Below are 17,335 nucleotides of genomic sequence, written 5' to 3'. Positions count from 1 at the left end.
CTGATCCATGAGATAACTGACCTTTCTCTGTTGATTGGATGATTGGATCGGATGGTGCTGTGTGACATTTCTTCCTGCAGAGGGCTGACCTACATTTCCACATGTTAAAATATACTGAAATATTTAGTTCACTCGTCTGATATGAAAATGTTGTATGTTGTATTTTAAGCAATGCCTGTTCTATACAATGTCCTGTAGATGTTCCTATTTCTGGCATAGTGACAGGCATCATGGTACCAAGATGAGTTATGATGAATGTAGCCATACCTTACCATACCTATTACCATGGAACTGCATGAATTTAAAACTGCATATTGAGTGAAATTGCATCACCAAAAATAAATGTCCTCAGTAACATCCTTTTCCGATATTCATCAAACAAAATACATTCCATTGAAAAATACAAAACACAAAATCAAAGATAAAGGAGGATAAAGATTAAGAAAATGAAATACAGTGATACATTTTATGATATCTGTACAAACAATATGTACTGTAGAACAGTATGTACTAATAGATGTTGCTATTTTTGAGATGGAACATGTATGTAAAAATATCACAGCAGTAACACAGATAATAATCTCTTCCATGGAAAGCGTAATCCACATAATCTCAGTCGGAGCAGAAACATCGGGTGAGTTGCTCAATGGGTTGCTTAACCATCCCCAGCAGCAGATGTTGCACAGACATAGCATATTCAGACTCAGGTTAAGAGATCATTTTAATCACATGTGGAATTGAGATAAAAGGGAGGTCTGAGACTCCTGTCGTGCTATAAAAGAGCCCACTCCTTCTGTAAAGACTGTGGTGCAGCCCGGTCCAAATGCATGTCCTTGACAAGGATGACTGAGCAGATTGAATGGGGTTTTCCAGGGTCACGTGGGTTTGGTCCAGTCAGGAGGTACTTGGGAGGGCTGTGGATTCAGGTGGTCTGTGATTGGAGGGGGGAGAGTGGAGGGGGATAGAGGCAGATCACTCTTAATACAGGCATTGCCAAAATGGCCATTTGTCTCTAAATAAGATGAATGAGGCAGGTGGTTGAGTGACTGGCTGATTGAACGGATAGAGGCGGTAGGGACATTTAGTTGCCTGGTCCCATCATTGGCTCTGCGGGGAGGGGCAGTTGTAGACTGGAGAGGGGGTACTGGGGTGTCATGTCCAGCCATCTGGAAACTGCTGTGGCAAGATGGGCTAGATAGACATCTTGCAGTTTTACAATAAATGCAAAAAGGAACTATAGTTAATTACCCAGAGGTGAGATCATAGAGGACATCTTTTAAGACAGTTAGATTTCTGTGTTTGAAAATATGCAAAACATAGCATTATTGTAATCACACGATTTCAAATATTACCATTTGGAAAGACGAATTGGCAAACAATAAACATTTCAAATAAGTTGTTGGTAATCAAGGGGCCCAGTATCAAGTTCCCCAAATACTATTAATGAGTAGGCCTATCCAAAAATAAATGTAAGTGTACAAGAAATGGCACCATTTTGAAAGCAGCCATAGGCTATTACTGTACTTCAAACCGTAATGTAGCCTATTGCACTGTGGGACATTTCAGTGGTAGATTACCCAGGCATGTAGAGCTTATAACAGATGACAAAGAATGTGACCATCTCAAATGACAGCTATTGGTGGTCACTTGTAACATATGGTGTCAGGGAACAATACTGTTCCCAATAGAGCACTTGGGCAGCAAGTCAGTGTTACCATTATTTTTGACAATCCTTCAAGTGGGCAGAAATGATGGTGTTACCTCACTAGCAACATACCGTTACCCTCTATTGCAACACTCAAGATATTGGATATACTTCAGAGTTTATGACAAAATAGCACAAGAATGAATCTTCTACTTTTTATTCCTCATCTCCTGGTTATGCTAGCAGGTAAGGTATATTCTAAACTGAAAGCATGATGGCTGATTTGATAGTAATATAGTGTAGATCTCAGCTTTCTGTTGTAGCTTAATGCCATAGCCAAGACATTTCTAATCATAGCATATCCTAAACTAACATTTGCATGCCTTGCAAATCAACCCCATTAATCATGTAATATATATCAATCATATTATATCATAGCAACAACACACTCATACTAGGTTATGCCTTGTCCTACAGTTAGCTACATAGGCTATCAAATGTATTCAGTTGAAGTGTTTTTACTAGAAGCAAACTAGTGTTTGTGCCTTTGGCTCTGTGATTGACAGGAGCATGTGTGCTTTGTTTTTCAATCTTAGTATGTCTGCCATAGAATCAATTGTTTTATGAAACGAAGTTGCCACATCATTGATTTATTGTTTTGAACGTATCCTAACGTCATTCAAGCTCTCGTAGGGCACGTTCTTGCCCACTAGGCTTCATTTCAAGGTCAGACGGAAAATGAAATGGGATACGGGTTTGGCAGGGGTCAAATATGTAACGGAACTAGCGGATACAGAGCTGAAAGACGATCCCTCCTGACGAGTCATTTCACATCTCTATCACCTCCAGCCTCCCACGATGATAGAATATCATACCTATTCTAACACAGAGGAGAGACCTATATGATAGAATATCATACCTATTCTAACACAGAGGAGAGACCTATATGATTCAAACAAAAATGCCTTGAAAACCTTGTCCATGAAACATGCCCTACTGTAGGTCCGGTTGTCCAGAAAATGTCTCACCTTGGGTGCTAGATACCACACATTACAAAAATACACCTAATCAGGAAAGAGGGATTGGCGAATATGTCAACATAATTAGGGTAGGGAGGAATGGTAAAAGGAAGAACGAAAAGAAAAAAGGGAAATAGAGGGAATAGATTGAGGAAGGAATTTAGGGGAGGAAATAGGGAGTATTTTGGTCTATCAGTTCTATCAGTCCATTGGTACTGTAAACAAAATCCCTCAGACTGTTTCACTGGTGCGTGCTCTATACCAACATGTCTTGGTATTTCTTGTAGGCTCTGCCTGGGGCTCTGAACATGAGACTCGCCTGGTGAAAAGCCTGTTCATAGGTTACAACAAGGTGGTGCGTCCTGTCAGTCACTTCAAGGACCCAGTGGTGGTCACGGTTGGCCTGCAGCTCATTCAGCTCATCAGTGTGGTACGAAGTCACACCATCCAATATCTATCATTCATTACTGTCAACATAACTCACACTCTAAACAAATCTCTCTCATTCTCTCTCTCTCTCTCTCTCTCTCTCTCTCTCTCTCTCTGCAGGATGAGGTCAACCAGATTGTCACTAGTAATGTGCGACTGAAGCAGGTTTGTTATTTGTTATTTGTTATGAGTCCAGTACGACCATGACAATATAAACATTATTGACAACTGAATGAATGTACTAATTTTACTAAGTGCAAAATTACTTTTAAAGATAGTGAAAAATATCCAATCTAAGCATTCATCCAAGCATTCCTTTTTCAATGGTATTGTCTAAAAATTCTACTTTAACAATAGAATATAATACAGTACAGGCCGATTTCTCAAACACAGATTAAGCCTAATCCTAGACTAAAACGCATATTTAATGGCAATTCCCATTGAAAGTGTGATTTAGTCTAGGGCTAAGGACTTAATTTGTGTCCGGGAAACACATGTATATATCAGGACCTTCAAATAACCTTTCTCTATTTGTTTTAATATTCCAGCAATGGAAGGATGTGAATTTGCATTGGAATCCTGAAGACTATGGTGGAATCAAAAAGATAAGAGTTCCGTCCACTGACATTTGGCGCCCCGACCTGGTTCTCTATAACAAGTAATAAGCATACAGTATATACAGTATTTGCATCAAAAGTCATACATTCCTTTACAATACTCCCACTGACCCAATGCCATCAGACCGCCAGAGTGACTCAAGAGTGTTGATGATGTTTTCACATCACATGACTTTGCCACTTCACTGTGTCGGGGGCCAGAGCTCAGATTGCATCAGGCTAAATCTGGCCTCTTTATCACAGGTTCCCCCCACACCATATGCTGCGGCTGACACGCTGCTGTTTCTCCCTGACAACCAGCTCCTCTGCCACAGAAACCTGTGCCAGTCTCAGCTCTGGTTGGTTGGCCCGCATTGCTGCTGTGATGGCAGGGCCATGCCAAGCCCAAGGCAGTGATGTCCCCCTGTGTTAACATTATCTCCATGCTGATGTTGCCTGTTGTTTGTCTGTGCCCGCAGTGCTGACGGTGACTTTGCCATCGTTCACGAGACCAAAGTACTGCTGAAGCACACTGGCATGATCACGTGGAACCCCCCTGCCATCTTTAAGAGCTACTGTGAAATTGTTGTACTGCACTTCCCCTTTGACCTGCAGAACTGCACCATGAAGATTGGTACCTGGACCTATGATGGCAACTTGGTTGTCGTCAATCCCGTAATAATGATTTTGTCGCCTTTCTCCATTGAACCTCTATTCCCGCTTTCATAAGCACTGACACAAAAAAAGCCTTCCACCTTCATTACATCTTTATTACACCTTCAAAACATGTTTATTGGACATTTATTCTGGCTTTATTACACCTTTATTACAGTGTTATTCCATCTCTCCACTACAGGACAGTGACCGGCCTGACCTGAGTAACTTCATGGAGAGTGGGGAGTGGGTGATGAAGGACTACCGCAGCTGGAAGCACTGGGTGTACTACGCCTGTTGCCCTGAAACACCCTACCTGGACATCACCTACCACTTCCTTATGTTGCGTCTGCCCCTCTACTTTATCGTCAACGTCATCATCCCTTGCATGCTCTTCTCCTTCCTCACGGGCCTGGTCTTCTACCTGCCCACCGACTCTGGTATAGCACCCACTGCTACACACTCATTTTGGTTCTAAACTTGTTTAATCTATCAGATGGCTGAAGATTCTCTCTCATTTTTCAATGTTTCTGTCTCCTAACTGCTGTGACATAGCTTCTTTATTGATACAGTAGCTTAAATAGTGTTTGTGAAGTACCTGCATCAGCTGGTACACCCATGCTTGTGTGCTTGTCCTCCTAGCTGGTTCCTCCATTAGCTGTAACACTGATGTGGCTCCGCTCAGCCTTAGCTTGCATCTGGCCCTGTTCCCAGTGTGGAGGCCTGCCTCATTACCCAGAGTCCCTCTGTGCTGCCATGTCTGCTAGCAGGCCTTTCCTTTAATGTATAATACATCACTAGCTGCCTATGCCTGATATGGCTGCTACCACTATGTGGGAGTTTGCTGGGTTAACTGACTTTACTGAACAGTAAAAAGAACACATACTTTGCATTCTAGTGTGTGTGTGTGTGTGTGTGTGTGTGTGTGTGTGTGTGTGGGGTATGGGATCAGTTGGACCAACCCCACAGCAAAATTGGCAGGGGCTGCTCCCCCTTGTGGTCATAATGAGTTGTGTTTCGAGGGTGTGATGGTCCGGCACTACTGACAGCAGACCAATATGTCACTGCTACACTCAGACGTGTAACCTCAACCCCAATGACCCTCTTGTGGTTGTCAGAATCACTCTTCATTCATCACTGTGAGTGGCATCTCTCTCTCTCTCTCTCTCTCTCTCCCTCTCTCTCTCTCTCTCTCTCTATCTCTCTCTCTCCTCTCTCTCTAAATCTGTAATGTGCAGTGATGCACAAGATCAATTATCACAATCATCACTGCATTCACTTCACATCCTCCTGTAATTAATTTGGGGGACCAGAAGCAACGAGGGGGCATATAAGGTCCCTCGGTCCAACAGGACACCAAATGAATAAGAATGGAATGCCCTGATCAAACAAGCTGACTTTGAGGGGATGCTGATTCATTAGTTTAATTGAAGTGTCAGAGGTGTCACAGTTGAGTTAAGCTACAGCACAACAACGTGTAGTCTTTGCTTCAGTACCCCTCACAGCTTGTATGAACTGTTCTCACTGTTCACTAATGAAACCATTGTGTAAATGCTCTGTAGTTTCCCTATGACTATGTGTTCAGTGTCAAAAAAACAAATAAGCCTTGTTTCTTTGCTGAACAGTTCAATGTTTAGTGTGTGACAATTATCTTGATCAAAATTTGATTTGAATTTTGATTCCTTATTCTAGTTCTGTCTTTCTTTGTAGATTAATGCCACCGTAAGTCTGCTTTTTTGGACGTATGTGTTGTGACCATGTGTCCCCTCAGGTGAGAAGATGACCCTCAGCATCTCTGTCCTGCTGTCTCTGACTGTGTTCCTGCTGGTCATCGTGGAGCTCATCCCCTCCACCTCCAGCGCTGTGCCGCTCATCGGGAAGTACATGCTCTTCACCATGGTCTTCGTCATCGCCTCCATCATCATCACTGTCATTGTCATCAACACCCACCACCGCTCCCCCAGTACACATACCATGCCTGCCTGGGTTCGCAAGGTAGGACGGCACAGCAGGGACATAGGCCTGCGATTTTTGGTTAAAATGTGGCGCTCTATTCGTTATCAATTCAATTCACTTTATAAATATAAGTAGTGTGGTGCTTAAAGAAGGCTATATTTTGTTATATTTTAAGAAGACATGGCACAGCCTGATTTGTGCTCTGTGGCATGGGCCCTGCAAATATCTTGTCCAGTATTGCCATCTAGTGATAGAAGACAGTTTTACTATGGGCTTACTGTGATATTGTTTACTTTTGGGGTCCACTGGAAGTTTAACATCCTGAATTACTGTGTCTCATAGCTGTCTTGTTTTGTGAAAAGTATGCTACTTGATACAAATACAAATGGTGTTTTTCTTTTCTTTTTCCTCATCAGATTTTCATTGACACTATTCCCAACATCATGTTCTTCTCAACGATGAAGCGTCCTGCAAAGGAGAAACAGGAGAAAAGCCTCTATGGTGTTGACTTTGACATCTCTGATATCTCGGGCAAGCCCACCGCTACTGCCTTAACTTACCAGTCTCCCATCACCAAGAACCCAGATGTGCGCAGTGCTATTGAGGGGGTCAAGTACATCGCTGACACCATGAAATCTGACGAGGAGTCAAACAATGTAAGACTCTCTGTAATGGGCTGGAATAATGTCAAATTTCATCTCTCAGATTCTGATTGAATGTGTCTTTTCCTCTTTCCCTAGGCTGCTGAGGAGTGGAAGTTTGTGGCCATGGTGCTGGACCACATCCTCCTGTGTGTGTTTATGGCGGTGTGTATCATTGGAACATTGGGCGTGTTTGCAGGCCGTCTAATTGAGCTTAGCATGCTCTAAAGGTCAATGTCATGTTTAGTGTGATATTCACTCTGAATAACTCAATTGGAAACATGCCAGATTTTGTTGAACTGTGTGTTTTTGACCCTCATGTTAATCTGTAGCCTCGGCACCTACACCTAACTATATGGTGGTTTGCCTCTCTTAGCTCAGAAGTGTATGCATGTTTATAGCCTTCATGATATTTTATATAAATGTATATTGGAGAACTATTGGTCTGACATTGACCACCATTCTAATCACGGTTGTTTTTTTTTATAATCAAGTTATTTGTTTTTACTCAATTGTAGATAGGCTACTTTTATTCATCTTTAATAAAGCATTTCGATTGAATAAAAATGCTACTTGACTGGATGTCTGTTGGTTTCTGTTTCTGTCTGCAATAAGTTTGTAAGTTGGTTCCATTGTGCACAATTTAGTATCAGTTTATGATGATCAGCGGGGGTTTTCCCTTCCCCTTGAACCTTCTGCAATGTTGAGGTCTTGAATACGCATACTATGCAGCGTTGGGCTCTTGAATACGCATTGGAACAATCCGCATTTAGAAGCACGTGAGAGGCGTCCCTTTTGCAATCATGTTTTCTCCTTCGTCCTGTCATTTACTGCCAAAACAAAACAAGTTGGCAACATTTGGCAGTGACATTGACATGGAGATAGACATATGTAAGTGAACTAGTTTGTTGTCCCTCCTACAAGCTGTACACTTTGGATATAGACAAGCTATATGGCTAAATCACGTTGTTACTTATTTATAGATAATCCAAGTACTGTAGCTGATTCTTCTTCTAGCTCCAACAAGGTTAGTTCTTGAAGGCTTTAGCTAATAATAAGTAGAGTGTTATCTAGCTAGCTAACTTATTTATGTAATCAGTCACCGCCAACTCCACACTGTAATAGTCTGTGTGGGGCGTTATGTTGTTGGGTTATTTGAAGAATGACATCATTTTGCAGACATTTGGAATTGTATGTTACTTGTGATGGATGTGCGGTGGTGCAGTGATTTAAAATAGCTAATAGGAAGCATACTTTTCATGACCATATGCTTTACTTCCTCTTTCCTGATTGAATGTCTTGAAATTTGTGTTGCAAACTTATACGTGCTTTGAATGTATTATAGCAGTACAGCTAGTCAAGTAGCTCATTTCGGAAAATACTCTTCCTATTAGGTTTTTAGTACATGCTTATATTTGTTTTAAGTTATATACTTCATGAATTTCAGGTACTAGTCAACATTTGCATTTCACGTTATGCTACAGTGGAGAGGGCATGCGTCATTGACGAACTATAATAAACACTGACTATCTTCTGAAGACTGTACAGGCTCAAGGTTCTTGGTGTAATTGCAATAGCAGCTCATTGTTGACTGACTTTCATTTGTCATTTGCATTATCAGGCAGTGACAGCAGCAAACACATCAGTGCGGCCAGGCACTAGAGCTGATAACGCTAACGGAAGGCTCTAAACCCGCGCTACAATGGAAGACCCTGCCAACAGTAATAAACTCAACATGACGTATGGGGTACGCCTGGATCCACCGGCCACCCCTCCCACAATGTCCATTGACAGGCTTTTCCCAGCGCTCCTGGAGTGTTTTGGGATAATTTTGTGTGGATACATTGCTGGGCGAGCAAACATCATCACATCCACACAGGCCAAAGGGTTGGGGAATTTTGTGTCCAAGTTTGCCCTCCCAGCATTGCTGTTTAAGAACATGGTACTGTTGAACTTTGGTAATGTCATCTGGCCATTTCTGTGGAGCATTCTCATCGCCAAAGTGTCTGTGTTTTTCATTGTGTGTGTGCTTACGCTGCTGGTTGCCAGTCCTGAGAGTCGCTTCAGCAAGGCTGGCCTCTTCTCCATCTTTGCCACTCAAAGCAATGACTTTGCTTTGGGATACCCCATTGGTGAGTGTTGTACAATATGTGTCTTTCAGTTCCATTACGTATTCTAGCTCTCAGTATCAGATCCTAGTAATGAGGTCTTTTGTGGACTTGACTAGTTGAGTTACAATTTTCTCTTTGCAAAGGCTGGGAATGTTACCTTACAGAAAATATGTAGTCCAACAGGATTTGAAAACAAACATTAGCATGAGGTTAAAGCAACTTTCATTTTCTTTTTTTCAGATTGGTTTCACCATTTCGAAACACTTTTTATACATAGTTCAGCCTGAGAGAGCTGTCTAATATTGATTATAGCCTACATGTTTTCCTTTGGAGTCTTCCATTGGTGTCTGTCAACATGAAAACCAAAGAGTTGTCGCTGCATGTCAAGGAAGCCATTATTGGGCTGAGGAAATCAGAAAGAACATCATAAACATATTCAAAACCTTAGGCTTGCCAACAACAACAGTTTGGAACATCATCCAAAAGAAGAACCTACATTTTTCAGGGCCAAAAAGTGGAAAGTTCGAGAGTGGCCAAGTCAATCTCCAGATTTAAATCCAATTGAACATGCATTTCATTTGCTAAAGGGGGAACTTAAGGCAAAAAATACCTCAAAACAAACAACAACTGAAGATGGCTGCAGTACAGGCCTGGCAGAGCATCACCAGAGAATATACCCAGCATCTGGTGGGGTCAATGGGTCGCAGACTTCAGGCGTTGCATGCAAAGGATTGTTGACCAAATTCTAAACATGCTTTATTTGGAGCCCTGGAATAGGGGTGTATGTTTTTGACCCCATAGTAATTGTTTGATTTCAAATCCATATGGAGTATAGAGCTCAAAGAAGACAACATGTTTCCGCTTTCCAATACTTGCACTGTATTCTCTTTAATGGAACATCTTCCTTTCTTCCTTTTCTTCACAGTTGAGGCCCTGTACAAGAACACCCATCCAGAGTACTTACAGTACATCTACCTAGTGGCACCAGTGTCCCTCATACTCCTCAATCCCATTGGCTTTGCCTTTTGCGAGATCCAGAAGTGGAGGGACCAGAGGGACCAGCAGCAGAGCAAGCTCCAGATAGTGGGAGTTGTAGTCCTGCAGGTTCTGATGAACCCGATTGTCTTCATGGTTGTGATTGGTATCATTGCCCACTTCAGCCTGGGTCAGAGGATTCCTGCGTTCATGAAGGAGTTTGTGGATGGCCTGGCCAACTCTTTCACGGGAGCAGCTCTGTTCTACTTGGGCCTCTCCATGGTGGGCCATCTGGGAAAGCTCACCAGGTCCACAGTTGTGGCTTTGATCCTGCTCATCGCAGCAAAGTTGTGAGTGGACTGGTGTGCTTGAATTTAAGAATAAGATGTATGTAGATGAACATGTATGATTTATTGCACTTTTACCTGAGATTGTTCTAAAGCTGTGATGTTGCACATATTTTTTTCCAATTTTCTATGTATTCATTTCATATTATAAGGGTTTGAAGATTTTTTGGTCACATTGTGGTCATGTACACTGGTCATATTGTAATAATCAGTCATTTCCAAATGTAAGGTAAACCACATCTGCTTCTAATTAGATGTTTGCTGTGAATATGAGATTACAGGTTTGGGCTTGCCTTGGGGCTAGGACCAGTAAGGGTGTGTTAACAACATGGTTGGAGGATGACTCAGATATTCCACTTCTGTTGCATAAAATGAAAGGACATGAAAGGCCATACATTAGTTGTGTAATTCCAAAATGATGTAAGAGTAGTCACTGTTATCAGTGTTTTTGGCCACCAAAACTATACTTTCTTTACTTTCACTCATTAAATGCAGACAAAATCTTGCTATAACTTTGAAAACATTGCATCTTTCTTCTCAGGTGTTCCATGTAAATGAATCAGATATGTCTCTTTTTTTTTTTAATCTGCAATAACATTACAATGTGTAACGTATTAACACGTGTCTTTTGTTCCTAAGGTTGTTGATGCCTCTGATATGTAGAAACATGGTGGAGCTCCTGGACAATGGCAGCAACAGCAGCTCTCTCAACCACTCCAGCCTGTCCAACTACGCCTTCCTCTATGGAGCCATCCCTACCGCCCCTAGTGTGGCCATCTATGCTGCTCACTACAACATGGAGTTACAAGTCGTAAGTCACCTAGCCTCTCCAATATGGACAGAAATAACTGCCATTTGAAGACAGGCACCTTCCTAGTTGTTTCAGCAGGTGATATTGTGTTGTTGTCTGTTTCTTGTGTTTGGTTTTACTAACAGGTTACGTCAGGCATGGTAATAAGCACATTCCTCTCAGCTCCGATTATGTATGTTTCTGCTTGGTTGCTGACTATCCCATCGATGGACCCCAAACCACTGATGGAGTCTCTGCAGAATGTCAGCTTCAACATCAGCATTGTCAGCTTAGTTGCCCTGGTGAGTTCCCACCATGTCTGTCATTGTGAAACAAGGACCATCATTAATCAGTAATCTATCTTCAATAACTGGCTTCATGCTGGTTGTTCCTTTTTGTTTCATTTGTTCACACTCAGGGTGGTCAGATTTCAGAAAATTATTACACTACAGTATGTTGATTGTACTTGCCTTACTGTTCACCTAATCCTATTCATACTGTGGTATTTGGGCCACTTAGCAATGGCCGGTAATGCTGTGTGATGATACTGTCCAGACCACACTTAACCATCTATTAACTTGAAAGTGGAAACAATTTTGTGCAAGAAGTCAAGGAACAGCAGGGATTTGATACAACGTGGTATTAGGAAGTTCAAAAATAGTAGCAGGATGTCTGGTCTGTTGAGTTATAGATATATAGGTTTACTCCACTCTCAGTTTCAACTGTATAAGGAACTAGGTACTGTACACATGGCTAGGAAACTGATTTCTGTTTCAGTATGTTGATTCAAGTCTGCATGTTTTCTGTTCCTGAGTAAGGGTTAGGGTTAGGGTTAGGTTTCCTAATTTTAAACATTCAGGACTGATCATGTGATTTTCCTCAACTTTTTTTCTTATATCCTGAGAAGTTTTCCTTTATATCGTGTGATTCATTTTACAAACATGCTCTTTGAAGAGACAAGTGATTTGTAGTTTGGTGTTTTGGGGTTTATGAATTAAGTATTGCCTTTAAGATTGTTTACAGTACAGTACCAATATATGATTTATTGCTATACTGTCCTTTTCTATTTGTTCTGTGTGGACATACAGTACCTACTGTCTGTCTGATGTGGAGTCCAATGTGATTGTGTTACAGGTTTGGACAGTAGCTGTGATGTTCCTGAGTAAGAAATTCAAGAGACTACCTCACATGTTCACAGTCAACCTGTTATTGGCACAGGCAAGGCCCTTTATCTTGATAGTCAATTTACACTACATACTCCTGTCAATGAAAATGAATAATTTTAAGTAATATAGGAAATATCACAGTCTTTGTGCTGTTGTGTTGGCATTGCTTGCAGCTTTTCTATTGACATTTGTCCTGTCCTTGTATCCAGATTCTAGCTTGCATTGGTATGATCTTGTGGAACTTTGTCGTGAGGCAAGACAGCTTCATAGGACAGGTGTTAACGTTCACGCTGTTGTACGGCTCACTGTACAGTACTTATGTATGGCCAGGTAGGTCAGTTTGTTATGCACACGACCACCAAGATTATACCACCATTCTATTTCATTGTTACAGTATCCTTCTGTGTTGCGTGTATATTCACTGTTAACCTAATGGGTTTATAAGATGTAAATGACGCAATGGCTGGTCATGACACCCTGGTCGTTTTGTTGTTTTAGGTCTGATAGCGCTTTCACTTGTGCTGATGAAAAAGGGCAGGAAGCTGAATGTTACGCCAGGCTTCTTGGTGATTGTAGGCTGGGGGTGAGTCTGGAGTTTACCATGACTGTTGGATGGTAAGGGAGCTTTTGTTGAATGTGCTACTCAGACGCGGTCTTTATTCCCCACAGGGTCCCAGCCCTTGTGACAGCAGTCTTGCTCCTATCTGGGGAGAAGATGCCTGACACCATTGACTCTGCGTTTTTTTATGGGAGATCTCAGGTGAGAGACACTGAGGAAAGGAGACAGTGAGGATTTGAATACAGATTTAAAGGTTTGTGAAATGGTAGCTCTCATACATAGAACACCTTAACCACCTTTTGTCTTTGTCAGGTGATCTGCACCACTGTTGTTCTTGCTCTCAGTATAGTGCTGAGCGGGGGTTCTTTGATGTGTCTCAGCCGAGGGACTTGGGACTCCAAGTACCAGGTCCTGGAGCAAGACACTGTGTTAGGAACCACAGAGGACCTAAGACCCCAGAATGGCCCAGAGAGCCAGACTGTGTTTGAGCCAGTTCCTTCAGCAGGAAGCATCAACAAAGGTATACTTCCTGTTCTGTTGGCTGCCTGGATTTATGATGGGATGTTTGAGTGGATGTATTTAATTTCAGATCAATTGCATCTGTAGGGTCTTATCTGTAGGGTCTAGGGCAGTTACAATACGAAGGGTTGGCAAGGAAATTTGGCTATGTACCATTGATAGCAAAGCATATCTTAATATTATTAATCTGACTCCAAGTAATTTAATTAACACTATATGCGAAGAGAATGGTCACGTTAGAACAAATCAAATGAGGAGAGAGAGAGAGAGAGAGAGAGAGAGAGAGAGAGAGAGAGAGAGAGAGAGAGAGAGAGAGAGAGAGAGAGAGAGAGAGAGAGAGAGAGAGAGAGAGAGAGAGAGATTCAACCATAGTATTTAAATTAAGAATGACTTGCTCTGTGTTATTAGAGTGCCATATGTGTGACTGTGCCCCGTTCCAGCCCATGCCTGATATGATTGTCAGCAGCACAAACATGAACGACACTCCCTCAATACAAACAGGTAGTGCTTTTATCTTCAACTCCTTTAAGTCTATATTTGAATGTTGTTACTATGTAATACATTGCTGCTTCTTGTCTACACGTTGTGTAAGATGTTGTTCTACCTAAGCTCTCTCTGTAGATATCAATTTCACTTTTAGACCTTTGTTTGAGCAATCAAGTCTAGTCATCTGAAACTCACATACTGTAAGGCTGTGTTGCAACTTTCTGGTAAACTATTCATTGACTCTGCTCCCAGTGAGTGTTTCATGTTACCTCTTTGCACAATTCAATGGCTTATGAAAGGTGGCCATTACTCCAGTATCTATTACACCTTTATTAAGTCAGTAATTTAATCAAAAGCATTGGACTGAAAACCGTGGAAACCATATATCATGCCAAATATTTTGAGGTATTTAAAAACAAGGGGTTTGAAGTGTTTTTTATTGCGCTTTTAGACCTTTAAACTTAGTTATCTTCCTTTGAACTGTTAACAGTATCAGTTAATTCAGTCCTTGTGCTCTGCTGCCCCCCTCAGGTCACTGTGGGAATGTCTGTACGTCTTCAGTCTGTCTACTGGCCCAGGAGGAGCAGCTACGGCAAGTGTCAGACAGACAGGTGGCCCGCCATGTGCTTCTATGCCTGCTACTCACTGTCAGCCTGTTTGCGGTGAGTCACACACTATCTATAGTTTGGAAAGCCTGGGGACATCCTTTGCAGAAAGTAGCTACAAAGGGCTGGACTGCTAAAGACCTCTTCACCCCCACTACCCCCCTGTACAAGTTTCTCTCCTGTTAACATTTTTTTTTTTTTTTTAAATCCTTCTTCTAGCATTGTGACTGCCTATGGCCCCTGATCTGAGCATTGATTACTTTAACTTATGATGACTAATGGATAGATGATTCACTTACTTAAACAAATGTATTTGTAGTAAGTCACTTTAGATAAAGGCGTCTGCTAAATGCCGTAAATGTAAATGAAACCAGTTTGAAATGAGTGATGCCTCGCAACACATTAAACCAGTCAAATACCTTGCATGGGCCGAGCTCCAAAAAAACCCAACAGAATTCAGTTTTTCCTTCAGGTTCTCTTCCATTTTCTTTAATGTTGCAAGGTAGCATAGGCAACAACTCTCAGCTAAATAGTCAGAAAAAAACATGCACATAATGACAAGCAACCATTGTACGGGAATGTGCGGGGAGGGTTCTTGGAATGTAACATCCAATGAAATTGCGAGCATATTCTCCCATTGCTCCGTCCAGTTAGGGTTAGGGTGATCCAGACCTCCAAATGAGGCGTGAGAACAACGTGATGTGGAGGTATGGCTACACGAGACTAGGATCAGATGAACTACAAGCAAGGGTGTGTTTAAGATGGGTTGTCACTTAAGGTTCAGTTTAAGCACAAAGTCACAATAGGACATGCTATATTGTGATTATGTCACTGCTATACACCATGTGAAACAGAGCTTATAGGTTGAGATATTCATGGTCCTGTACATTTTAGATCCGTTTTTGGTTAGTATGTTCCCTGGTTGACTCACAGTCCTCCCCATTGTTAGAATCTCTCAAGCTGCCTGTGGTGGCTGTTAAACCGTGTTCCTGGGAGACTCTACCTGGAGCTGCAGTTCTTCTGTGCTGTGGCCAACTATGGACAGGTAGGACAGACTCCCTGAAGGCAATAGGGTTTGGAGCTGCTGTGTTTATTCAGTAGTGGCGGTTACATATGTGTTCTGTCCTCAGGGCTTCATTTCCTTCGGGATATTTGGGCTTGACAAACATTTGATAATACTGCCATTTAAAAAGAGGTAAGCAGCTCTCTTAAGTGTTTCCTAGGATCTAGTTTTATAATATGCAAGGCTATTTTATTTGTTTTTACTTCATATTAGCGATGTTACTGTAATGAGTTGTGTAATGGATATGCAGCCTTGTAATGTTTTTCTCATTTTATTTTTGTATTTGTGTAACTGTCCAGGATATCCAAACTGTGGAATGGACGGAAGCAAGAGGAGCAGACATCATCAGCAGTATCTGATGATATCATGATGACCTGCTCTCAATTCACCAAGTACCACAAAGACCAGTGTGTCCAGGACATTGTCCACAATAAGAGGTGATGGTGAAGCCAGGCATAGTCACCAGGGTGGATCCTCTACAGTGCTGCTCTGCTTTGGCTGTGCAACCAGTGTGTTTGAACTAGTGTTGCATGGTGGGGTTATTGTTACTAAATCAGATTACTAGATTTGACTCTCGTATGTAGGATATGCTTTACGCTGTCATCTACAACTTTGCTTATACGTATCATGCACATATTATACATTATCTTAGAGTACATGCATGTGTACCAAAACATTATAACAACTGACCATTCCTACTATAAACCTTTTTTCATGGCTTTTGGTGCATGTGCTTTGCTGAGCATGTCTCTCTTGCTTCTCTCTTTTGTGGGCCATCCCTCTCCCTTGCTGTCGTTCTTGTTTGCCTCAGCAGCTGTGGGGACAGCCTAATTGGCCTGTGGGTGAATCCTTCCTTTGACTCACAGGTGTGGAGAGAGGACGGTAGTGGAGACTTTTCTGGGCAGTGAGCTGGTAGACTGGCTACTACAGGTGGGTCTGGCACGGGACCGAGGTGAGGCACTGCTCTACGGGAACCAGCTGCTGCAGGGAGGGGTGCTCCAGCACATTACCCAGGAACATGACTTCCAGGATGACAGCCTGCACTACCGCTTCCTAGCGTAAGGTGGGACTAACTGTGTCTGGGATTCTGCCACCGTCAGCCTCTCCTAGGGGTTTTCTAAGGCACTGGATGGCAAAGGGATCACAGACTTGAGTCTGCTGCCTTTTTTGCACATTGAAATATGCAGTCATAACAAACAGTGAGCATGTGTTAGTTTTGTTTTATCTTGTCCAAGGGAATGTGGCCATGTTGGACTTGTGCTATGCATTATGAGATTTAATAATTGCCATAGGCAGAAATGAATGTTCTACCATATAATGGTCTTCACACACATCTACAGTTTATGCAGACCACCACACCGTCATGTTTGAGGCACAGAAGCCAGTACTAGAAGCTGTCAAACATGATGACCCAGTAGCTACACTGTATGTCTTTTAGCTCTTATCGAGTGGCTCTCCACAAAAACTATCATGATTTTGTTTTCAAATGTTTCCTTTTAGTTCCGATGAAAGAATGATTTATATATCAGTTAGACCTCAGGAAGTGCAAGTGCAAATGCAAGTCTGTAACACTGCATTTTAGTCTGAAATCTCTGAATATCATTTCGCCACTAAACTTGAAAAGTAGATATATTTTTAATACATAAATCACATACATCAATGTGGATCCTGTCAATTTTATGTATGTTGGATTTTTATGCATTTAATGTTTGGTTTAACTTATTTTAATAATTATTGTCTGTTTGTGTGAGAGAGCGAAAAGGTGTTCATACTA

General features: G+C 41.8%; 2 protein-coding genes across 5 annotated transcripts; both read left to right on the top strand.

Moving 5' to 3' along the window:
• Window positions 1-1,669: 1,669 nt before the first annotated feature.
• On the top strand, window positions 1,670-7,168 carry LOC310813066 (acetylcholine receptor subunit alpha-like; the record flags this gene model as incomplete). The annotated part of the gene is made up of 9 exons (XM_083681904.1): window positions 1,670-1,891; window positions 2,952-3,094; window positions 3,214-3,258; window positions 3,642-3,751; window positions 4,169-4,364; window positions 4,546-4,783; window positions 6,115-6,338; window positions 6,716-6,955; window positions 7,040-7,168. Exons 1-9 carry the CDS (start codon window positions 1,846-1,848, stop codon window positions 7,166-7,168), a joined length of 1,371 nt encoding a protein of 456 aa, XP_083538030.1. The 5' UTR covers window positions 1,670-1,845.
• Window positions 7,169-7,781: 613 nt separating this feature from the next.
• gpr155a (G protein-coupled receptor 155a) lies at window positions 7,782-16,623 on the top strand (the record flags this gene model as incomplete). Of its 4 annotated transcripts, XM_083681435.1 has the most annotated exons (17): window positions 7,814-7,967; window positions 8,562-8,687; window positions 8,990-9,072; window positions 9,977-10,376; window positions 11,013-11,184; window positions 11,310-11,465; window positions 12,298-12,381; window positions 12,539-12,659; window positions 12,828-12,912; window positions 12,999-13,089; window positions 13,201-13,408; window positions 13,816-13,908; window positions 14,425-14,555; window positions 15,448-15,543; window positions 15,629-15,693; window positions 15,861-15,998; window positions 16,428-16,623. In XM_083681435.1, the coding sequence occupies exons 2-17, from the start codon at window positions 8,683-8,685 to the stop codon at window positions 16,621-16,623; spliced, it is 2,124 nt and encodes a 707-aa protein (XP_083537561.1). In that variant the 5' UTR covers window positions 7,814-7,967; window positions 8,562-8,682. The 4 variants fall into 4 exon arrangements, with proteins under 4 accessions (XP_083537558.1, XP_083537560.1, XP_083537559.1 ...); XM_083681432.1 differs by having other exon boundaries at window positions 7,782-7,831; window positions 8,562-9,072; XM_083681434.1 differs by having other exon boundaries at window positions 7,782-7,831; window positions 8,562-9,072; window positions 16,376-16,614.
• Between the last annotated feature and the right edge of the window lie 712 nt (window positions 16,624-17,335).

The sequence above is a fragment of the Argentina silus genome (assembly GCF_951799395.1).
Source record: "Argentina silus genome assembly, chromosome: 12".
Classification (NCBI taxonomy): Eukaryota; Metazoa; Chordata; class Actinopteri; order Argentiniformes; family Argentinidae; genus Argentina; species Argentina silus.
Note: the sequence above shows the minus strand (reverse complement) of the source record. Positions and strands in the feature narration are given on the sequence as shown.